General features: G+C 37.4%; 1 protein-coding gene across 3 annotated transcripts in view; it reads left to right on the top strand.

Moving 5' to 3' along the window:
- TSPAN12 (tetraspanin 12) overlaps positions 1-25,144 on the top strand; it is a 67,142-nt gene that overhangs the window by 26,451 nt on the left and 15,547 nt on the right. For all 3 annotated transcript variants that reach the window (XM_046668831.1, XM_046668833.1, XM_046668834.1), the window contains 3 exons: positions 11,946-12,020; positions 16,961-17,068; positions 21,028-21,171. In XM_046668831.1, coding sequence (XP_046524787.1) covers positions 11,946-12,020; positions 16,961-17,068; positions 21,028-21,171 — 327 coding nt within the window. The remainder of the gene's footprint in view (positions 1-11,945; positions 12,021-16,960; positions 17,069-21,027; positions 21,172-25,144) is intronic.

Genomic DNA, 25,144 nt, shown 5'->3' with positions numbered 1-25,144 from the left:
AGGGGGCTTCACATTTAGAGAACCTTTTCAATGGTGGAAGAGAGAATGGAAGACACACTACTTTTATTCTAATGATGTGCCTTTACGGATGCAGGAATAAAAGTCTTCATGTGGGAGAAGTCTATCTAATGTTTTAGAATTTTTTTTCCGGATGTACATTATAAACAAATTCTGCTAATCTGGATGTTTAGTTCAGGTTTAGTAGCAAAATTATAGTTGTCAAGCTAAACAGGCACAGGGTGCCAGGCTAAGATGCCCTTAGGGAGACAAGCCAGCATCCAGGACTGTTGTGGATGGTTAGGACAGGAGTTCTTTGGAATGCTGCAGCCATTTTCCAGCCTCTGGGGAAAAAGTTCCATAAACAATTGACTGCTATCAGAGGACTGTGGTAGAACTGCTTAACTTGTTTGAGAACAAACTTTTCAAGCCTGTTAGAAGCCTTTACCTACAGATAATGGATATGCTCCTTTCAAACCATGGTTGATCTGTTTATAAAATGAGGTATTCAAGGATCTTGGCTTTTCAATATTGTTTATAGCTCAAATATTTATTATAACAAAAGTGCATTTCTTTAAAATTGTTCTATGATTCATGCTGTTTAATTCAAAATGTTCCTTCTGTCAATTAGACCGTATTACTGATGTTTGGGCAACTTTGGTGAGAATTTAACGATTTTATCATGAATCACATGTGGTTTTCTTTCCCTGAACATTAAGCATGACTGTGAATCGGGTTATGTTCTTATACTTTCTTTTTTTAAGGAAGAAAATATATTTTTGGTTCAGGAAGGAAGTGTTTTTGCTTGAATAGACTTATCAAAAAAAGAGAAAACAAACAAACCTCTCCACTTGTAATATTTGTGTCAGTGGATTTGTAAAACTTAAAGGAAAATTTTCGTTTAGTACTCTTAAAAGAGATATGTTTGTGGTTATTCTGGAGAATATACAAAAATAAGTTAAAGTGTCTATCTTGTCTGAAAAAAGATAAAACAGTGAAAAGAATGTGATTTAGAAGAAACAACTTTCACAGACAGAGTTATAGATAGGTTCAAAAGTTATTGGCAGATATTGAAGTAGGAGTTCCCTTTCTACCTAATAAAACATCATCTTTAAAAGTATTCAATTTCCTAACCTGTTGTCTTATAAAGGGTCTTGTCATAAAGGTGCCTGCAATAATGAACTCATGCCCTTCTTGTCTTTGGAAGGGATCTGGCCACATTTGGTTGGGTCTGAGCGAGGGCTTCAATCTGGAGAATTGAGTCTGGTGTTATTTTGGCTGTGTTTCTTAGGATATTTCTAAGGCTCCTTCTTTGTACTTTCCGTGCAGGTTCTGGTGATGGGGGCTCCTGTCTCGAATTCTGAAGAATGGCCCAATGATATGTAGAGACAGCCCCTTCAGAGACCAGTAACACCCTGTAAATCTTTTGAGATGTGGTTGTGCATGCAGACTTTAGCTGACCTAGCTTGCAAAGCGACAGAAACTATATACATGGTGGCCTGTCTAGCTTGTCCAGCTACTTTATTGCCTTGCCCTTAATGCTTTACCTCTCATGATATAGATCATTGACCCTGGGAACTCATAGCCCCTGACTAAATCCCTCAGATGCTGGTGTAACACGATTCTGTGTAATAGTTGGAACAGCACATGAAGCAAACACTTACTAATTTGACACTTAGTAATTCACCAACATCTTTGATAAAGAAGTTAGCTCAGCAATTACAGTGTAAATAAAATTCAAAAGGGGAGTAAATTAAGATACATTATTTGAAATATTCTTGTATATTTGTTCAAATGGGTGCATGAACAAAGGACCACAGCATACCAATACTTTCTTCCTTTAGCTTGAATTTCTGCATGGGCTCAGGAGTTACACACTTTGTTTCTTCAAAGACTGGTTTATAGTTCTAGCTTTTTCTAAGTTAGACTGAGCTCATTCCATTTATGATTCTTAAAAGAAAGGATATTTAATGGTAATTAATTTAATTTAATGCCTTTTCATTGAAAAATTTATAGACAGGCATAGAACGTGGTGAATAATTGGCCTTCGGAAAGTACCAAGCCTATGTCTGCTATGACTTCGCTCTGAGACCAGGTTACAGCACAGGCTTTCTGGGGATGTGTGTTTTAAGCAGCAAGTGCTCTTGGACTGTTAGTAGTTCAGTCCCAGTGGATTCTTAACAGAATGTCGGCTGTTCCATTATCTTGTACAAATATTTGGCACTGGAATTCTCTTATTTACTAACTATAAGTAATATAATATTTTTAAACCTCCAATCACCGGGAAAGGAAAAATAAACAACTGCCATAGAGATACTTAGCACTGAAAACTTGCAGAGTTTAGTATTTGACAGGGTGGGGACTGGAGTTTATCATTTATCATTTAGTGAATGCAGGCCTTTAATCAAACTTCTTGTTTATTGAAAGTGTTGGTTATGTAGCATGTAGATAGGAGTCAAAAGGCACCATGTTTTTAAAATATTAAAATGTCCAGTAAAGTATGTTATATTTTGAAACGGTTTTTATTTTGGGGAGGCGAATCTCAGGTTGTATTAATTTTCCTAAGCAAATCTGACTTTTGTGGTTTCAATTTATGTTGAATGTTACTTAGGAAAAAACAATCTGAGTTTTTAGTTATAAGTTAAGAGAGTAGCAGGTTAAAATAACTTTTACAGTGTTTATAATTTTTCCTTTTCTCTCAGTGGAATATATTCTTCCTGAGGAGGTTCTGTGATACTAGATTGATTATCTGCTGGCTTGCACAGAGAGACTTGTATAAAAGTGTTCAAGGAAGACATTACAATTTTGTTTTAATGTAAAAATTCTTTTCCACTTGGCGTTTATATAGAAAAACAGATTGGAAAATAACTGCTTTGTCTATTTGTGGTAGGCTGGATATGGAATTTTTGTTTCCTTTAGATAGTATCTATCTCAGAGTCTTTTCTCTATAAAGCTGGATAGAATGAAGATAAGTTTAATATTAATAGAATATATGTTCTATAAAAGTTCTCTTTTCCTGTATTTCTCAACTGCTTGTAAAGTTTAATATTCTCAGTAAAGGTAAGCACTCAATAAATTGATTGGCTTTGTTAGGGCAGATTGCTTTTTGTTTTTATTACAGTGATAAAAGTTAGAAATCAAAAATTAAACATAAATCTATTCTGCCCAAAGTGAAAATTATTTGAATATTTTATACAAAAGCTAATATTACTTTCTTAGAAATTTTAATATCTGTGATTAACAGTAAAGAAATAAATATGTAAAAAAATAAATCACTTTCATTTATTAGTGCTTTTCTAAAAGTTCCCATTAATGAACTGTTAAGCGCTCATTGGCTATACAGCACCATACTTCATTATAAAAATTGTAAAATGTGAATAAGAACAAAAATTAATTTTAATGTTTTAAAAGAAGCCGATCTGGCTGACTCAATGTAAGTTCAACCTAGTATGGAGGAGGTGGAATTGTTGATAGAATTTGTCAAGGATTTTGCCATAGCAATTAAAGCAGCATGTGTGCCTTTAACTAGCCATGTTAGGTGGAAGGAAAAAGGAATTTTTTGCCATCCTTAAAATTTTGATATTATTGGTGGTCTTCTTTTTTTCTGCTGGAAAACGTAAAAAATGGGAAGATGGGGTTTTTGGTCATTCCTCCTTAGTTCAAAGACAAGAAAGGTTTTATATGTACTTGTGTGAACATGTACTTGTGTGCATGGTGTTCAGAAGCTGGGGATCTATAGTGGATGGATCATGAGGCATTTCTAACACCACTAACAACATCCCTAATGTAATACGTACTATGTGGCAGCCGCTATTACATGTGCTTTATGTGTATTGACTCATTCAATTCGCCCAACTATGCTATGAGGCTGGCACTATTGTTGTGCCCATTTTCCAGATGAGGGCACTGAGACACAGAAAGGTTAAGTGATTTGCCCAACTATTACATGGTAGAGCTGGGGTCTGAATCCAGCTTGGCTCCAGAACCTGTGCTTTGAAACAGTTAGTGTTCATTGCCTCTCAATCATGGATGAATGTAGCTAGCTCCATTTTCTATTTTTAAAAAATAGAGATAATGATATTTTTTGTAATATTTTTGAGAAGTAAATGGTATAATGTATGTAAATCTCTGGCAAAATAAATGATTTGTGCATTCACACCTGTGTGTGTATTCACTCTTAAACACACGTTTGTGTATATACATATATACATATAAGTATATTTGATTTTTTCCATAGTTTTTATATAATTTTAATTTTATATACTCACAATACTTGATTATATATACATACACACATATATATATGTATATCACTTCTGCAAATAAAGTAAATCCAGGCCTTCTCATTGAATGAAATTGCCCATAACTTGGAATTCTAAGCTTTATAATTTTGTGACTAAAATGAACTATTATGGAAAATAATCCATCTCATACTGATTTGAGCAGATTGTATGTGTGGTTTTAATATGCAAAGTTGCAGGAGAGATCCAAATTTCCAAACAGAGTCTAGTGAAAGAGACCTCTGGGTGGGGTCTATAAATCACATTTAAGTATATACATTTTTTGTATCTTTTATAGCACTCCTATTTTGAACTACTGAAGGAACATTTAGCAGAAGAATAGTGGTATCTCAGGATAAAGTCACCCACCCGCTTTGTCCCAATAACCAAGAAGTATAATTGGTCTACTTACAATTTTCAGCCTTTTTTGAGTAACTATTTCCACATTAAACTATGTAAAATCCTTCAGCTATCAACCTTTTTCTCCTTGGTATCAAGGCTTCAGGGGGGCTATTGTTTGTTTTAATTTTGTTTTTACTTTTATTAGCGTGATTCACAGAGGTAATTTCATTCTAAAAGGCTTATTATGAAAAATAGTAGTTCTTTATCCCTACTGTTTTCCATTCCTAAGAGGCAATCGCTTTCAACTTTGTTTTAGCAGATTCCGTTGGAATTTACTTCCACATCTCTAAATCTCATGTTTTTGTAACTCTTCTCATTCTTTCAGTTTTCCGTTTTAAGCACTATCCATTGACTCCTTATGGAAGATGCAGAACTGGCACCCTTCCCTGCCTCAGGCCCCCCCACCCATGCATGCTTCCTATGGCACTCATTGCGGATGTATCATAATGTTGGTTAGGTCAGTGTTTACCTGATCGTCACGAGGTAAATGCTGTTCGCAGCTGGGCCACATAAATGCTGGATTTACTTCTTTCTGGAATAGTACTTTGTTTTTCTTGAAATTAATACTCCGTTTTCTGTGTATTTCTGTCTAATTCAACTCTAACTCCCCCCAGTGTAAGTTTTCTCTTTATGTATTTAAATATTTTGGGCATCCTACTGATGATTTTTTTTTAAAAGAATTCTCTTAGAGCATTCTAGCCCCGCTCTAGTCTAGACCTGCTGAAGCTGTTGCCGTCATGGGATATCCCTTTACTACCATTCTGGGATTTCCTTTGTCTCCCTTGTTTCCTGCAGTCCGAGTCATTGTCCTTCTCTGTTTAGTCTCTCATTCTAGGGAGCACATCTTCCAGTAGTTTCCTGCAAAAGCGTACAGAGGAGATACCTTTTTTAAAAAGCTTGCATGCGTAAAAATGGCTTTATATACCCTTACATGTTAATTTTGATGGCTATAGAATTGTAGGTTGGCAATCACTTTTCCCTCAGAATTTTGAAGACACTCTTCCACCGTCCTCTAGCTTCCGGTATTCTATGGAGAAATCCAATGCAATTTTGATTTGAATTGAGTTTTGAACCTTTATGGAAAAGGTATGTAAATTTGAACTTCACTTCTCTATTTCCAGTACTGTACTTTATCCTCCACTGTACCAAGTGTCCCCAGGCCCGAGACTCTGTTTTACTTTCCCCACAGAATAAGCCTGCCAACTTCTATATTGGTGGGCGTGGGTAGTCATCCAGCTACACAGTGTGGGGAAGGTGAGCTGAGGGCTCTAACTTCTTCCTGAACGAGTTTTCAGCAACTTGTCCTATTTTTATCCCTATCTTCATACACTTCCAGAAGTTTCCAGGGCTGCCAATACCTGAGTATTTTGGGGCCTCTGCAGTGTGAGGCAGGGTGTTTCCGGCTTTCCCCACGACTGTCAACCCTTCAGCTTTTGGGGGACTGCTAGGAAATTTGCCACTCATCTTCTTTGCAACTTCCAAAATATATTTACTGTTGTCTCCTTTTCCTCTTTCTTTATCTCTGGGTTTATTTATGCCTTTTAAACTATCTCTTTGTTGTTGTTTTAGTGAAGTTTCAAAAGGGAGAAGGGATAAATGAATGTGTTTAATCTGCTTTCTTTAGGGGGAAATCTTGGGGGTGTGGGTGTCAGGGAGCCAGATCATTTTTATAAATAAGTGTTTCTTTAAGAAAGAACCTCCTTGAGATTTTACTGTTTTGTCTGTATACATACAATGAGATGAAATAACCTTTAATAGGGGGAATGAATCCCCTTTATTTCTATTGAGGGATGCATTTGTCTGCAAGTCACCAAGGACTTAAATAGGAAGGTGAGATTTCACACCCTTCCCTTCCTCCTAGAATACTTCCAGTGGACAAAGGGACTAGGAACCTATGCCATTCTTGCCATTCTGTGGCCAGCCTTTGTCTGGAATAACAGACGAATTGATTTCAGCATTTTTTAAAAAGAAGTTAGATTCCCCACCCTCCCCACACTTCCTGCTTCAGTTTCCTAATAAAGATGTTTTGAAAAATACCAGCTATATTCTCACTGGACAGGGATTTTACTAAAGATTTAATCAAATAGCTTGTGAGATTAGATGTCCTTGACTGAGAGCGACCCTGATAGTTTTAGGATGAGGCGAACAGTTTTACTTGCTGTCCTCCTCCAATCCTAGTTACAGGTAGTCAAGAAATATGCAGTGAGTAAGTGCTCTATCCCAGGCAGCATGTTAAGTGTTTAGAATTGAATGATACCTCTGGTCCTCACGGAGTTTATATTCTAGTAGATACTATGGTGTGGTTAATAATGGCTACCATGTAGGTAGTGCTTACTCTGTGACAGCCCTTTACGTGATTGAATCCTTAGCAAAACGCTGCAAGGTAATTTTAGCATTCTCATTTTGTGAATGAGGAAACTGAGCCTTACTGGTTTGCCCAAGGTCATCCAACTGGTATGTAAAGGAGCCAGAATCTGAAGCCAGGTCCGTTTTATTTCAAAGCCTGGGTTCTTCCCATCTGTATGGTTTCAAAGAAAACCAGTCAGCAAAGCAATTTCACTTACAAGGTTTTATCTAATCTGCTTTTATCTAACCCACTGAGGGCACTCATTCTTGAAGTGAAAGGTAATTATTCTTAGCTTGAGAGATTTGCTGGAAAAAATCACTAATTAATTGCATCATTTGGAGGTGTATCCTATCACCACCTTGCTTTACTTGATGCAGTTTTTTCATGAACATACGTTTAGGGATAAAATGTATTCATAGACACCAATTTTAGTTTAATTGCATTAGAGGAGCTTAGCTATTTTAGGGAACTCTGCACTGAATAATTTTTAAAGCAATAAAATAGTTTGTTATGCAAATAATTTCATTCTAATTTCCTTGTATAAACACACTCTTTACCATTCTTAGTTTATTTAAAATGTTTAGTAGTTAGTAGCTCAGAAAGATGGGGAGAGTCTGCGTATTGTTCCTTTTCTTTAGCAGGGTAAATTGTCTTAAATGTTTAAAGGCACACTGGATTATCATAGAATAATCCACCAGAAAGACAATGGTAATACAGAGAGGCAATATTTAAAATAGAAATGTGTCAGCAGAAGTCAAGGGGAGTCCAACATTAACAAGAAACTCAGGGTTAAATTAGTCAGAGAATCTCTAGGAAATCTGAAATTGGTCTTTAGTTGGGAAGCTGATCATTATTTCCACTGACATTTATTGAATACTTGCTGTGTGACAGGTACTGCTTAGGCACTGGGGATAAAATACTGTTTAAGGACAAGATCCCTGCCAGCCAGAACCAATGGTCTGGCAGTTAAGTGAGCATTGTGACTTGTAGGTGAGGCCACCAACTGGTTTAAAAGTTGAAGCCTCTGCTGGGGCCTGATGTACAGCAGAGAAGGAAGCTTTGATACACAGAGGGAAGGAGAAAAGTAAAATGGGTAAAGAGATGAAATACTGTAAAACAGTGATGAAGAAGAAACTGTGGCCCGTTGCAGGTAATGAAGGCTATGTACAGGGAGAAAGGACAAGTCGATGCTGGATGTATTTCACCAACTAATTCAGAAGGGCATTTGTATAATACTTGACAAATTTAAAACTTAAAAGTTTTCAAAGCTTGTATCAAATCAACCTTGACGATAACAGGAAAGGAGGCTTTATTTTTATCTTCATTATACAGATGAGCAGACTTAAGCCAGGGCAATTTAAGGATTTGCCAAAGATCACAGAGTGTGTTTCAGAGCGGGGTTTGAACTGTAATCTTCCAACTCCACATTCAGAGCTCTTTCCACCATTCTAGAAGGACAGCACTTGAGGAAAAGAGAGCGGCAAGTTGCTCTGCAAGCAAGGTTGGGACAGACCATCTCATTAAACCGTGTGCACTGGGAAAGTCAGAGCATGAGAGACACAAGCTGACACCATTAGGGGAGATATATAAATGTTTCCAGTAATGTTAAAGACAACAGACAGTTCTGTAGTGAAATGGGATATGTAGGTACGCTTCATACCATAACCAAGTTCAGTGGGAGCTGTTGCTTAATTGTTTGCTAGTTTTGTTCTTTTGAAACTATGGATTGACACCATGTTTTATAGATGCCTCACTCAGATCTAGCCCTTAGACTAAGTAGTGGCAGAGTGACTCTGTGCAATAATCAATATGAGGATAACTTTATCCAGGACTCAGAGCTCACTGAAAAAGAAAACATAGGGGTAAATGGGGTTGATCTATGTATGTTGTATTGAGGGTGGATTTGACATTTAAAGTTTTCCTTGGAATTCGAAGACTGATTTTGTCAGGCTCATGCAATGACAACAAAGCAACGACAGCTGACCATGCACTCCAGCATCATTTGTAAAAAAAATTTTATTTGAATTAAGTTTTAGATTTCGTTTGTTCCAGCAGTGTTTTATAATGCTGATGAAACTTGGATTTTCAATCTGAAAGTCAAGTAAATCTGTGCTCCTGAATGTAAGCGGAATAAAGACAGAGGAATTGTTTTATATGAGAGAACTAGCATCAAATGAGACCTTTGGAAATCTGAAAGATACAGTCATTTTAGAGTTTTTCCAGAGTTAAGAGAGTGTCCAGCGCATAGGGACCCCCTCCTTCCCATATTGGTAATTGCAGTTTTGAGTTTGTAATGAGAGATTGTTTCAGCTGTATGTGCTATATATATATGCATTCCTGGGGAGGCTTAAGTTATGGAAATGCTAGCCCATTGTGAAGCTCACTTACAAGGTCAGAGGTGATGTCATGCCTGTAGTTATTGCTCTGTGGTTTGACTCCATAGGTCTGGCAGACATACTCAGGTATTGCGTGTATTGCATATATCCGGGCACTTGCCCGTGGCCCTGTGTTGGGGGCCTTTCTGCTGGTGCAGCACAGACCATAAACTGGTCGGTGACTCCAGGAGGCAAAGAAACAAGAGAGATGACTCAAGTGGGATTTAAAAGGGTATAAAATCAATCCAGAAATCTGCATGGTTATTTATCCCCAGGGCAAAGTCAGGGTATCTCCTATTTTCTTTCCAGCAACAGCACACATAATTCTTGTTCATGTCCATGTTTTGTCTTGGCGGAATCTTGCCCTTTCAGGGGCTGTTTTGGTTTTCATTGTAAGTAGACATCAATTTTGCAAAGAATTTAGGTTAGGGATCTGAGAAAGCAAAAATATCCCATAGTGTAATTTTTCTCTAGAGTCTCATTCTTTTGTAGGATCTTATTAAGGAAAAGGAAATTGATTGAGCATATAATTATTGAACATTTGGTTTCTTTGTCATGTAAGGTGAAAATATAGTATCGTTCATGTCTAAAAATCATCTTAAACATTAAAGAGTGTTTGGATAAAAACTGACATGGAGTCCCGTGTTCGCAAAATCTCTTCTAATCATCATTTCAAGGCTAAAATCTTTAAAGTAAGGCAACACTTGCACATAATATCTGAGTAGAGTGAAGCTGACCAAGAGAACTACTTATACTGAAAATAAAAGTGCTTGAACAATGGGATCCCCTTAAGAAAATATTACTTGATCTTTTGAACCAATTATTATTTTTACGCCATGTTGTTGTCTAAGAGATTATGCAGCTATGTATTGTTTGTTTTTTATATGAAAGAAACAAATGAAAACTAATAGTGGTGATTTATATATGTATATATTTTTTTTAAAGATTGGCACCTGAGCTAACATCTGTTGCCAATCTTCTTTTTTGTTTTTCTTCTTCTCTCCAAAGCCCCTCAGTACATAGTTGTATGTTCTAATTGTAGATCCTTCTGGCTCTGCTTTGTGGGACGCCACCCCAGTGTGGCTTGATGAGTGGTGCTAGGTCCATGCCCAGGATCTGAACCGGCAAAACCCTGGGCCACCAAAGCAGAGTGCATGAACTCAACCACTCAGCCATGGGGCTGGCCCCATGATTTATATTTTTAAATCATAAGGGAAATATCATGGAAGTAGTAGAAAATCAGCTCAATTTTCTATATCTTGTATTTCCCCTTTCCCTTTTCTGGCAAAAATTATGAGCAAAGAAACTCAACGTTCAAGTCTTGATGGCTCACAATTGTACATTGGTCTGCTTTTTCCCCTTTCCTTGCTAATGTCCTAGTTCAGCAATCTTTTATTTAGTTCCTCTGATCATACACTTGCTTCCCTACAAATCATTTTTCACAAAACACCCAGAATTATGTTTTTATAATGCATGTCACAACATGTCACCCGCTAATGGATTTCAATTACACTTGGAATAAAACCCAAAACCCTCTCTATGGCCCAGGAAGCTCTGGCTCTCTGCACCTCTCAGCATCCTCTGCTTGCGCTCCCTGTAAGCATCCCACCTGCTTCTGTGCTGCAGTTAGTTCTGTGCTCCACTGAGTTCTTAACTGGCTCTCCCAGACAAGTGGCCTTGCACTTGACATTTCCTCTTCCTGGATTGCTTTTCCACAAGTCTTATCAGCATTGCCTTCTCCTTGTCACTACTGACTCATCTTAAAGATCACCTTCATAAGAGGCCTTTCCTCAGTCCAAGGCAGCTGCCGGTCTCTTACTGTCATATCACTCTGCTTTGTTTTCATTTATTCTTTTATGTAACATGTATTTATTGAGCACCTACTCTGTGATAAGGAACACAAGAAATTTCCTGCCTTACTGGAGCAGTCATTCCAGTGAAGAGGAATAATCGATAATCAATAATCACTACCCAGTACCCCAACTCTGACCTGGCACCATAAACAGAGTGGAAGATCCATGAAAGCAGTGGTGCTGTGTTTTTCTGCTGGAATTAGTGAAGAGAACTTTGAGAGAGCTCAGTCTTTCCCAAACTTTTACTACTTGTTTCTGTAAAGCTACCCCCACAACTGGAGGTGTCAAGATATAGCACCCGGCACACGGCCACAATGGTCCAGCTCTCCAGAATTTACCATGCACATTCTTGAGCAAATCACTTTGTGTATTTTTTGCATTAATTTTCTCATTTGTAAAATGAAGTAGTTCTATTCATTTCCCAAGGTTCTTGAATGAGTTAATTATGAAAGTACTCGATAAATAGAGCACTATCCAAATGGCCCACTTAGGTGAGTATTGAATGTTGTCTGCAGCTGTCTCTAAATTTACTCCAATTCTTCCCCTCTCCTCCCGAGGGAGCTTCTTGATTATGTGCCTCTGTTTTCTTGTCCATCAGATAAACAACACTGAATGGTATTTGGCTTGTCTCTGATGAGCATATTTTACTTTGACTCTATCCTAACAGCATTCATTTTCTGTTCTTCTACAGTACTTTGGAAGTTTGCTTGTCATTTTCTGTGTAGAGCTGGCTTGTGGTGTTTGGACGTATGAGCAGGAAGTAATGGTGAGTTCAAAATGGGATATAATCCCAATCTGAAACAATATCCAGTCCAGCCTTTAAATCAGATACTTTGGATACTATTTGGATTTAGGCACATGAGTGTTAATTTGAATGTTTATACTGTATGATAATAGTGAATAATCCCAATACTTCTGAAAAGTAACATTTTTTTCCGTCTAAAGCATAATTCCAAACCATAATTTGTAATATTTCACTTGGTATACTATATATCTTTAATTCCACAGATTGCTTAAACAGGAATATAATAGACTGAAAATAATATATGCTCTAAAATAATTTTACCAACTTCAGAGTATATAATAGAAAAGATTCGCATTTGCAACAGGATCTGAGAAAGCTTGAAAATCGACATGATAGCCTTCTAAACTGCTCCCTGCAGCTGTCCACTGAGGACTGGGAAGTGAGCATCTCCTGTTTGTGACCCGCTGAACCACCTTCCACTTTTTTTTTAAGATTTTTATTTTTCCCTTTTCTCCCCAAAGCCCCCTGGTACCTAGCTGTATATTTTTAGTTGTGGGTCCTTCTAGTTGTGGCATGTGGGACGCCACCTCAGCATGGCTTGATGAGTGGTGCCATGTCCGCGCCCAGGATCCCAAACCAGCGAAACCCTGGGCCACCAAAGCGGAGCACGCGAATTTAACTGCTGGGTCATGGGGCCGGCCCCTGTCTTTCAGTTTAAGAAGTGTACTTGAAGAGTTGCCGTGTGTTTACCTCACTCTAGAAATACTCTCAGAGTTTGAGACTTGGCTTCATGAAAACAGCTCTTCAGCATTTTCCTTATTCATTTTATCAATTGAAACTGCTGGAACAACTTTTATAGCTATGTTGGAACGAATAAGGATCAGAGTTTCTCAGTCTTAAGATAAGACCGGTCAGGATCGGTTTACCACTTGTGCTTCACCTTTGCTCGCATTGGGCATTATTACTCATTTAATGTTTACTAACTTCACTGGTGAAAATTGGTACATTTATCACCAATGAGGTCAAGCACCATCACGTGTCTGTGATTGCTGGCCATTTTCATGGTGCCAGGCAGATTTTTCCACCGTAAGTGTCACAAAATGACTCTGTTTCAGGAAGATGGTGTGTTTCAACATGTAGTCCTTGGATTGTCTACAGCAGGAGTCACCCAGGGCGAATATTAAAAACGCACATTTTAGGGGTCAACCTGGTGGCATAGCTGTTAAGTTCGCATGCTCCATTTCAGGGACCTGGAGTTCACGGGTTCAGATCCTGGACGTGGACCTATCCACTGCTTGTCAAGCCACGCTGTAGCGGCATCCTGCATACAAAATAGAGGAAGGTTGCTACAGATGTTAGCTCAGTGACAATCTTCCTCACCAAAAAAAACCACACAAAAAATACATGGTAGGGTTCTAGGCCAGATCTACTAAATCAGAATAGAGGGAGAGGCAGAGGGAGAGGGGCGGGGCCTGAGCATTTGTACTTGTGACATATTTCTCAGGTGAGTCTTCAATATTTTAAAATTTAAAAGCTCTTCAGAAGAGAAGAAGATTATTTTGTATTTGTCTCAGAGAGGCATTTCGGCAGTTTTGTAAGAAAATTGAAGTCGTTTCTGGTACCGATGCAGTTATTATAGATTCTGTGGTGAATCTGCCACTGTACGGTGAGACTGCCTTGAATACGAAGTAGTAATTGCAGACTAGTGAGTACTCTGCTTACTGCAATTTGCATGGAAACGGCACTTTGGGACTGCCACGCATCTGAATGCTTCTGAAAACACTCATGCTTCCAATGTATGACAACTCTCAGGAAGAAGACAGACTTTATGATTATTTTTTTCTCTATTAAAAATTGAAAAGTCAGAGCAGGTTCTAACTAGTTTAATATAAAGTTAAGAATTTCTGGGACCGGCCCAGTGGCGCAGCGGTTAAGTTCGCAGGTTCCGCTTCTTGGCGGCCCGGGGTTCACTGGTTCAGATCCCGGGTGTGGACATGGCACGGCTTGGCACACCATGCTGTGGTAGGCGTCCCACATATAAAGTAGAGGAAGATGGGCATGATGTTAGCTAAGCTCCAGGCTTCCTCAGCAAAAAGAGGAGGACTGGCAGTAGTTAGCTCAGGGCTAATCTTCCTCAAAAAAAAAAAAAAAAGAATTTTCTTCAAAACTAAATTTCCCAATAAAATAGAAATTCTCTTGCTGTCTTTGAGAATCATATTTTCACTCCATCCTTAGAAATTTTGTTTATGTAGGGGAGGGAAAAGTAATTGGTTCCCGGGACTCAGTTTCTGTTTTATTTGTAAAGAGATGGTCTCTCTTAATTTTTTCTGTTTTCAAAAAATACATATATCTCCTTGACATTGAAGCAATAGATAGTAAATTGTGTAGTTAATTCTTGATCCCCTCCCCTCAGCTTTTGATATTCTTCTTTTTGATAATTAAAGCTTTTTAGATATGAGTTTAATTTCTGTAGATTTTTTTTAAGAAACGTTTTCTTTGTTTTCTTTCTTTCTTTTTTTTTTTTTTGCTGAGGAAGATTTGCCCTGAGCTAACATTTGTGCCAGTCTTGCTCTGTTTTGTATGTGGGTCACCACCACAGCATGGCTGACGAGTGGTATAGGTCTGCACTGGGAACCGAACCCGGGCCACTAAAGTGGAGCGTGCTGAACTTAACCACCAGGCCGTGGGGTCAGCCCCTCTGTAGATTTTTAAAATAGTTTGTATAGTGCTCTGTCATACCAATATTTGATAAATCTCCTAGGTCATAGCAAGTTCAAAATGAATTAACTTAAGGTATTTGAAAGGAAATGTGTGGATTCTAATATAATTTGAAGAAACTTGAGCAAATGGAATGGAATTTATACTTGTTTAGACACTTTCTTCTGTTCTGTTAAGGTGTGAACTGCAAATATCTTTTTAGTATCCCAGTGGTACTAGATGGGTGCACACTGACATTTCAGTTGAGGGCAGACATCACTGTTTTGCTTGCGTAAATCTTCCCCATTAAGTCGCCAGGATAGAACAAGGACTGTTTAAAAGTGAAATGTGGAAAGTAGTCCTTTAGAAAAAAAGTTTGTCAGAAGATTTTTATTGCTCTTGCACTAATAGCAGTGTGAATGAAAAGTGCCATTAAAGTTTATTATCTGCCAAATTTTGCAGAACCCAGCCTTCACATAGAATGGGCTTTGTGCTCTTAGCTGTTCCATGCAAAGAGCCAGTAAATGTGTGTTTTTCTTTATCGCCAGATCGCAGTATTTTGTGCCAGAACCTCATTGATCTCCTCTATTTCTTGCCATATTTGGTCTCACATTGATTGTGGCCATAAGGGAGAAACAATTTTTGTTTATTTTGGAAAATAAAATTAAAAATAAGACTATTCTAATAACCAAATCAAGAGATTTGACACTGACAGTCTATTTCTTTGCTGTTTCTGTTGTTTATACATGTTCACCTCCTATTTGTTAGTCCTTCTCTAGATGCAATCTGTCAATAATATTGTTTCAGACTATATATTTCTAGAGAATTTATTTCACTTCCATTTATTTTATGCTCAAAAGGGTATGAGCTAATAATTTATGGTGAGTAGCTTGAACTTCAATTAGTTCCCTAAACTTTGTTGAAATCATATGAACACAAACTATACCCAATCAGCTCATTATTTGGAGAAAAAGTTGTGTGCCCAAGTGTTGGGGTGCTTTCTTTTATATTGTGCATTTCCAAGTAACAAAAAAGAAAATTAACAAAGGAGAAAAATGAAGAATTTCTGTGGTCATGAATTTTTAAACTACTTCTATTGCTATTACTAGTTTTAAAAATAAGATTTCAGGGGCCAGCCTGGCAATGTTGTGGTTAAGTTCACATGCTCTGCTTCGGCAGCCTGGCATTCGCAGGTTCGGATCCTGGGCACAGACCTAGCACTGCTCATCAAACCATGCGGTGGCAGGATCCCACATAAAATAGAGGAAGATTGGCAACAGGTTTTAGCTCAGGGCCAGTCTTTCTCACACAAAAAAATAAATGAATAAGATTTCACAATAATTCTAATCTTGAGGCAGCATCAAGCTTGCTCAACTGAGCCTGGTCTGTGTTACTTCATAGATCAAATGTGGATGTCTGTCCAGTTTCCCACTTACGTATTCCAAAGGTAATACCACATAAGTGGTGGGACTAGGATTTGTGTGCCTCAAGTTCTCCCGTGGCACTGTAGATAAAACACCGCGTGATAATGCTGACAGGATTTCTGGCCAACCGTTGCATTGTGTACCTGAGGCGCTGTCATGACTAAACTGTTCGTTAAGGGAGATGATGCTAGGTGACTTGAGAATAGAAGCAGAAAAAATGCTTTTATTAGAGAACTATTCTCTCTAAAATTCTAGCATGTCTCCAAAATCCAACTTTGAAAAGGTATTTACAAATTTGTTCTAGAGTGAGGCTTGACTTGAGCTGAACTCTTTCCCTTCTTAATTCTTTTCCCTTTATTTTAGTACCATAATCTGCAGTCACTTCAAAGAACAACTTCATAGCATTATGACATCAAATCAAGGGGCATTTCTCTGCAGGATCATTTGGTACGAAGAGCAGTTCAGGTGTATCTAAGAGAGAGAGCGAGCGAGCGAGAGAGAGAGAGAGAGATGTAAACCACTTGTTTTGTGATTTTTTTGAGCCTGATATTGACATTAAATGATTTTGCATTTTTTGCTTAATATGAAGTACCCCCTCATTTAGTATGAAAATATACACATAGAGATTGTTCATTAAGTGTTTAGTAACCTTGAGCTTAATTTAGGCCACAAACAAATATAAATTTAAAATAGTATTTGTCGATTGCAATACATTCCGAGTCTGTGTGAGTATGTGTATGGGTCTATGAGTGATTGTGTCTGTGAACATGTGAACGTATTTGTGTCTGACTGTGTGTGTTTGTGTATTCCAGTTGTTGATACTTTATTTTTTATCTCCAGGTTCCAGTACAGTGGTCAGACATGGTCACTTTGAAAGCCAGAATGACAAACTATGGCTTACCTAGATACCGGTGGCTTACTCATGCTTGGAATTTTTTTCAGAGAGAAGTAAGTGCTGCATTTTCTGAGAAAGAGGGTATGGAATAAATGGCACACTTTCAAAACAAGTGTTCAAAGTTTTGGCTTTGGTCATCTTCTCTGTGCTGAAAGTTAAGCTTATGATTCAGTTACCACTGGTGTAATTGTTTATTGAGAATTGCCTTAAGTCACTCCGTGTCCTGCTTTTCTTCCCATGTCTACCATTTCCCCTTCATTTCACATGATTCACATATATTTTAAAATTTCTTAAAAGCCATTTAGCTAAGCTACTCTGAAGTTTCCTTTTTATGAGAATTCCTTGATAAATATCCAAGTTCTATTTGAATAGATAATTTTTCATGACTTTTAGAGCTATCTGTATTTTAAGCATCAGTTAAAATGTTAAAATAATGGTTCTCATTTGGAAATTAAGAGTCAATCTATCATTAAAAGCATGAGCTTTCTAGGCAGAAAGACCTTGGTTCAAATTCTGGCTCTGCTGCTTAATATTACATGAGCTGCTATAATTTATTTAATTTCCTTAAGCCTCAGTCTCCTCACCTGTAAAATGGGAATAATAAAAGTACTTAGCTCATCAGGTTGTTGAGAAGATTAAATGGGATCATAAGTTTGGTCTCATTTAGCTTCTGCTTATTAACAATAACGTTACAAAATAGAAGTGCTTTTAGCTTTTCTTACCTAACTTCAATATAGCACCATATCCAATCATCTTCTCAAACAGCGATTATCTTTAGATGTTTAAAATCTGGTTACTGGAGGTTAACCATTGATCTTGCTTCAAACCAAGCTCTTCTCTCAAGAAGTTTACATGTGATTGGGGTTACATCCCCATATGACCAAGGGTATCCATTTCCTTTAATTTCATTTAGAGCTGGGCCACAAAGCATGTGAGGATCAGTGTCTTACACGATCAATATCCAGCTCTGTGCTCAGTTAGTTTGCCTTGGATACACATGGGCAACGGTTCAAGTCCAGGATAATCTCCAAATCTGGTTCTTTTTGTTACAGTTGTTGGGATGGTGAAAATTATCATTGTAAGACAGATTTCCTGTTTATTGAAATGCTTCCTGACTTTGTTTGTTTACTGTTCATTTGTACTAAAAACAACATGAAGGGAAAATAAGTGAAGCATTAGGGAATTTATAAAAGCTGTGTTCAGCTACTGTCGTGGGGAGAAGCTGCCCAGAGCTCTTTATTTTCTGGGATTTGTGATGTAGACCATGATAATCCAGGCTAAAAAACAAAGTGAGTTGTTTTCTAATGGTCCAAGAGGGGCTCCGCCTAGACTACGTACAAGCATTGCAAATAATGGCACATGCATTTGTAGATTGCACAGCAAGTTCTGTCCTCCATATCATAGGCCTATTTCCCCCAAAAGGAGGTGGTGGAGACCTCTGGGGACCTGAAAGAGTTTTTAAAAGCCTCTTTTATTAGTTTGCTAGGGTTGCGTGCATAATAAAATACCATGGCCTGGGTGCCTTAAACAACAGAAATTTATTGTCTCACAGTTCTGGAGGCTGGAAATCTAAGATCAAGATGCCAGCAGGGTTGCTTTCTTCTGAGGCCTCTGTCATGGGCTTGTGAATGGCCGTCTTCTCTGTGTTGTCACGTCATCTTCCCTTTGTTTGTGTCTGTGTTTAAATTTCCTCTTCTTATGACATCAGTTATACGGCATTAGGCTGTATGTGGCATAAAATAAGGACTCTTATGAACTTATTTTAATCTATTTACCTCTGTAAAGACCCTATCTGCAAATAGGGTCACATTCTAGGGGTTAGAACTTCAACATGAATTTTAGGGGTGGGGGGTGACACAATTTAGCCCATAACACCCCTCTCTCAAAATCAATGGTAGAGCTGAAAGTGACCTTGTCTGGCCCCAATTTTCCTGGCTGCCCGTTCAGTGCAGTTCTCTATGTGTACCTCACTTTAGTGGACTCTCGCTTGAGCCCTAGTGATGTTCATTTAATACCTTTAAAAAAAACTGACTTGAAAAAATTTATTTATTTATTTATTTTAACATAGTGGCTGGAGTACCATATGCTCTGCCGTGCACTGGCCTGTGATCTTGGCAAGTTACTTGACCCATCAGAGCCTCAGTTTCTTCATGTGTAAAATGGCGGTGGTATTTCTAGTTTGCCGCAGTGTTAGCAAGAGTGGCCCCATCTCACAAGGCAATTTTAAAGGCGGCAGGGAAACTACAAAGAGATGTAGACCACAGTGAGGTGTGGCGTAAGAATGAGTTTGCTTAAGGGAGTTTTCAGGAAGAATTTCAGTACCAACTTGGTATCTTCTGTTGACGAAGAAAAACAACTATGTGAAAAGAGAAAATATCTCAGTGACTTATTAAAATAAAAAAATGTTTGGCACTGAACATGATATGCTTAAGTTATTTGCAAAAGTCATTTCTGTGAAGCACCCCATTTCCTGACAAGGCCGGATAAATGGGATGCTCTATTGTGGATGGGGTAAGAGTGTTCCAAGAACTGTCTTTCTGTCATCAACATAGAAAAACACATGTCATTAGGAAATGAGAGAAGGAGGTTTTCCCTGAGTACGAGGATTTAAAAAGATGGACTTGGAAATGTAGTAGTTCATGATTTTTAGAAAGTAGAGTCTTTTTTACTACGTATGTTTTTTATGAATATTCAATGACATGGAAAACATGATGTCAAATTATCTGACTTAATTGTGATGGTATTTAATTGTAATTAATTAATTAATTGTAATTAATCTATAATTAATTGTTTATGGTATATTCATGGCTTTTAGAACAAGTTTATAAAAGGCAAATACTAAAAATATAAAAAAAGTTTTTCAGGAAATTTTAGTATTACTCATGACATCAATAACTTGTCTTTTATAGTACCCTTAAGATGACTTTTTTCTCTTTTGAAGTTAGATATTTAAGCAAATGAAAAAATATAAAATTGTTTTTAGTATTTTCCTTGTTTTACTCTACATGAGAAGTTCAGTATTCTTCAAAGCTGATTTTAGTTGAATTTTTAAATGGTAGGTTGTGGTATTTTATGATACAGTATTTATCTGGACACAGGTTGATCTGTTGGGTACATAATTTGCAGAGCCAGGCATTGTTAGCCAAGTTCTGCTCAGTGACTCCCCATAGTCCTTGTTTTTGACTGTATGGGAGAGTAACTGCCTTCTCCCCAAGGGTAGAAAATTTTCATGATTAATTTTCTGAATCTAGTCTGCATATGTCCTTAAGCAGTGTTTCTAAACCTGTCCAGAGAAAGTTTTTGCTAATCCTTGTTGAAATAAGACAAAAAAGAAAAAAAAGCCATATTGTTTTTTTTTAAATCCAACTTTATTCAAGTTAAAGGCACATCCTTTCTTCTGAGATTATGGTGATAGAATGTGATAGTTTATTTCAAGACTTTCACTCAGTTGAATAAAAATTTGTTGGCAAACCTATGTTTATATTTCAAACATTTTTGGAAACTTACTGGTTAATGGGTTCAAGTTGAGTAATCTTTGTGATGTTGGCTTTTGGTGAACAAATCTTTCTATAGCGATTATGGAAACTTTTATAATTTGAATTTGTTAAGCAGTTAATTGGTAACTAGGCAATATACAAATAGGTTGATCAACTCTTCTTTAGTGACTAAAGCTTTAATGATAAATATAAGATTTCATTTGTTTATTTTGTGAGTGTGTTTACTAATCCTGCTGCCATATGATCACTTGTAGAGGATCTTACGGCTGGAGAGTGGGACCCAGTCATGCCTGATCTGTTTTTATGTGTTGTGGACATTTTTATTCAGAATTGTTCCATTATGGAGTCCTTTACTACATTTCTGTCATCAACATAGAATGTACATATATCATTAGGTGATGACAGAAGTGAGTTTAGCTCTGGGTACAAAAATTTAAGAAATCTAACGTTTAATCTCCTGTAAGTTAAGAAAATGTTTTTGTAGTTTCTGAGCCTGATGAGTCGTTCTTTTGCAGTTCAAGTGCTGTGGAGTGGTATATTTCACTGACTGGTTGGAAATGACAGAGATGGACTGGCCCCCAGATTCCTGCTGTGTCAGGGAATTCCCAGGATGTTCCAAACAGGCCCACCAGGAAGATCTCAGTGACCTTTATCAAGAGGTAAGGCCATATGTGGCTAACTTATCATGGATAAAAGTTTTGTTATAATGACTTTTAAGTAAAGAATCAACAACATGCTGATGAAATTTTCCTCTTCTGTCTAAATATAAAGACCCTTAAAATTTTCCTCTGATATATGAAGAAATAGGTTAAGCTAAAAATAAATATAATAATCTGAACCTTAATCAAATTTTGACAAAGGAAATTGAGAAAGACTAGGTTTTAGAATTAATTGGATTTTCAATTTAAACTGTATTATCTAGAACCAAGGTGTTGCCACATCCAAGGAATCCTTTAAAAACAGACACGTGTGGAATGTATACCTAACTCTGGATATTTGGGAAGACAAGGTTGGGAGTTCCTGAGCAGAATGTGTATTTCAGGGCCTCCAGATAGAGTAAAATATGTATAGGAAAAAAAGAAAATCCCACTCTTCAGAGAAAATGCTGTCCTCTACTCTTCAGTTCCCCCTGCTGGCTAATGATCAGTGATGTTAGTTTTAGTTAGCTGATTTCATGAAGTTAGGTGCTCACTGGAATTCAAATCAATCCTCATGTGCCCAAGAAAGTTGCGCCTTTGTGTTTTCCGGGAGAATTTATCAGAATCATGTTACTCCTTTGTTAGCAGAAGTTTTCCTCTTGCTTCATTGTTAGTACTGATTTTCAAACTTTGTTAGCAGTGGAATCCTATTTTCAAATTAAAATCTAGAACGACATCATCCAGTACAATAGCCAATAGTAGCATGTGGCTATTTAAATTAAAATTAAATAAAATAAAAATTTCATTTCCTCAGTTGCACCAGCCATTTTTTAAATGCTCAACAGCCGCTTGGGACTAAGAGCTCCAGTATTGGACAACGCAGACATAAGACATTTCCATCATTACAGGAAGTCTTAATCTAGAATGGAAGCTCAAGATGTAAATCAGATGGAAGGGAAGCTGCTCAGGCTGAGGGCCTGGGATCATTTCCCAAATACATCCCCCGTCAAGTACTCGGGTACCATAAAGTGCTGTTGCAAACCTCTGGCTTAACATAAAGTAACAACTTACGCTATTCATAATATAACACACACACACATACACATATATAGTATGGCCATAAAGAAAGACACTTGGAAACAAAACACATCGAGAAAACATGCATTTTTATATATTTCAAGATATAAATTTCAAGATGGTTACATTAGGAGCTCATACATCTTTCTCTAGAAATGCTATTCTTTTTGAAAACATCTTTTAGGCTGTCTGCCAAAATCAGTTATAGAGGTGCACAAAAATCAGTTTTATTAATTTATAATGTAAATTAACTAATTTGAAAAAGATGCTGGATTACCTACACAAATGATTCATTGTATTCACGTCTTAGATCTGAGTGACGTTTTGGCTGTTAAAAAAATTCATCTCAGTGTCTAGCCTGGTGGTGTAGTGGTTAAGTTCGCATGCTCCCCTTTGGCGGCCTGGGGTTTGCAGGTTTGGATCCTGGGTGTGGACCTAGCACTGCTCATCAACCCATGCTGTGGCAGCATTCCACATAAAATAGAAGAGGATTGCCACAGATGTTAGCTCTTTGACAAGCTTCCTCAAGCAAAAAGAGGAAGACTGGCAACAGATGTTAGCTCAGGGCCAATCTTCCTCACACATGAAAAAGAAAAATTCATCTCAGAGGACAAGACTATGTCACATTTAAGGATATCCGAAATAAAGCACTTTGGGCTCTGAAGGCCTGCCACAAAGAAGAGTGGCAAGTCTTTTTTAAGAGATAAAGTATTGTATTAGTTTCCTAGGGCTGCTGTAAGAAACTACCACAAAGTAGGTGGCTTAAACGACAGATAATTATTGTCTCACAGTTCTGAAGCTGTGGATCTGAGATCAAGGTTGGTTCCTTCTGAGAGGTGTGTGGGAGAATCTGTTCTATGCTCTCCCCCAGCTTCTTGTGGTTGCTGGCAGTCATCGGTGCTCATTGGCTTGTAGAAGCCTCACCCCGACCTCTGCCTTCGTTTTCACGTGGCATTCTGTCTGCTTCCATCTATCTCCCAATTTCCCCTTTTCACTGGTCATGTTGCACGATGTACCCAGCCTTCTACAGTACAACCTCTTCTTAATGAATTAGGTCTGCCACAACTCTGTTTCCAAATAAGACCACATTTTGAGGTCCTGGGGATTAGGACCTCAGCGTATGCATTTGAGGGGACACAGTTTGACTCATTACAAGTATTGTTGACACAATTGAATAACTCAGGTTGTTTATTTTAAAAAAGAATCAAAATACTTGTAGTTGTGCCTCACAGTACTGAGAAGCATTGTGTTTGGATGATAACATTTTAAGCATATGATTAATAAGATTCTGGCTTTGAATGAAAAGGAATATCCAAGGTATTGTCTATTGAACAAAGACTTATTGGGTCAAGGTGTCTGAGTTTCTCAGTGATCATGCTACATCTTTGTTTCTGGGTGAAAGCTGAATATTGGCTGATGTCTGCAGCAGGGCTGGTCAACTAACAAGTTCAACAAAGTCCTGTTCATTCCATAAAATAGAAAACAGTGCATAATATTTCTAAGATAATATTAAATGCAGACATAATTGTGGATATTCATATACATTCTAACTCACCACTAGGTCTTAAAAAAACAGATGATTATAATATAAAGTGTAGACAAGTGAATTGAAACCTATCAACTTTCCTAGTGTGAACTTAATCCATTTGTTAGTTAAGAGTGGCAAGTCAATATGGGAAATTATTGGGCTACACACCATGTATAATAATTTTTACCTTCTTTGGTGATTAATATTAATAATAGCATTCTAACCAATATTGATCATGAGAATGGCAAGACATGAGTCAATTTACTAGATCTTTCCACGAAGTCTGAATATGGACAAATTCACTTCAACTTTATTTAGTTGAAAAGCATTCAATTAAACATTTAATAAAATTTCTTGTTGTAAAAATACAATTCATTTTTACTAGTTTGTCTTAGATTATGTCCTCTAGAAGTATTTATAATGGGATGCTTTACTTTCAGGATGTCTATAATTGCTTGTCCCATGAATTTTAAGATCGAAGGAAGCCACACTATTGTGCATGTGCAAATTGATGGCCCAGATTATTTTTAAGGTTTTTTCATATTTTCATCAAAAGACTTTGTATAGCAAGCTGGCATTGTCAATTATGAGCCGTTCTTTAGACAGACTTCCAGCAGAAATGGAGGTTCTTTATATCAGAGTAATCTGCTTTTGCATTTTACAGTTAATAACAGATGCTGATACTGGTAATGATATAGTGCATAATTATATGCATAGTTGACTTACAAAAGTGGATCACTTAGTAGTTTATGGCACAAGTACAATTAAATCCATCATTAAAAATAAGATTTAATTCCACTCTGCCCTGCAGAGCATATGTTTCCTAACAGCAGTGTGCCCAGGGATCACCCACCTGGAAGATAAGGGATCAAGAAGGAGGAACAAGTGAGGGATGACTGGAGGTATTTGGGATATTTATTCTCATGTAGCAGTTACCAAGGGGAGATATTTTAGATGACTTCAAATATTTCAAAGTTCATCGCTGAGAACAGGAACTGGACTTACTCATTGTTGCTCCAAGGGCCAGAAGTTACAGGAAGGAAATTTTGAATCAATAGAAGGAAGACCTTGCTCATCAAAATCCGTCCAATTATGATACAGGCTCTCTTGTAAAATATGTGTTTCATCACTAAAAATATTAAAGTCAAGGTCGGATAACTATGTCATTGGTGGGCAGAATGGGTTTTTAAATTGAGTGAATCTGGACTAGATAATCTTCAAGCTCCCTTTTATCTTTCATATTCTGTAAGCTCAGAGATAAGAACTGACTTTCTTCCTGCAGTCTTTCTTCAGTAGTCTGAAATCAAGGAAATAAATCATTCTCAACCATCTGGTGGCCTGCATGATCCCTGACCCAATAATATTTTATGATGCATTTGAAACCTGTGA

This window comes from Equus quagga, chromosome 8, assembly GCF_021613505.1.
Source record: "Equus quagga isolate Etosha38 chromosome 8, UCLA_HA_Equagga_1.0, whole genome shotgun sequence".
Lineage (NCBI taxonomy): Eukaryota > Metazoa > Chordata > Mammalia > Perissodactyla > Equidae > Equus > Equus quagga.
This window is presented reverse-complemented; position numbering and strand designations above follow the sequence as displayed.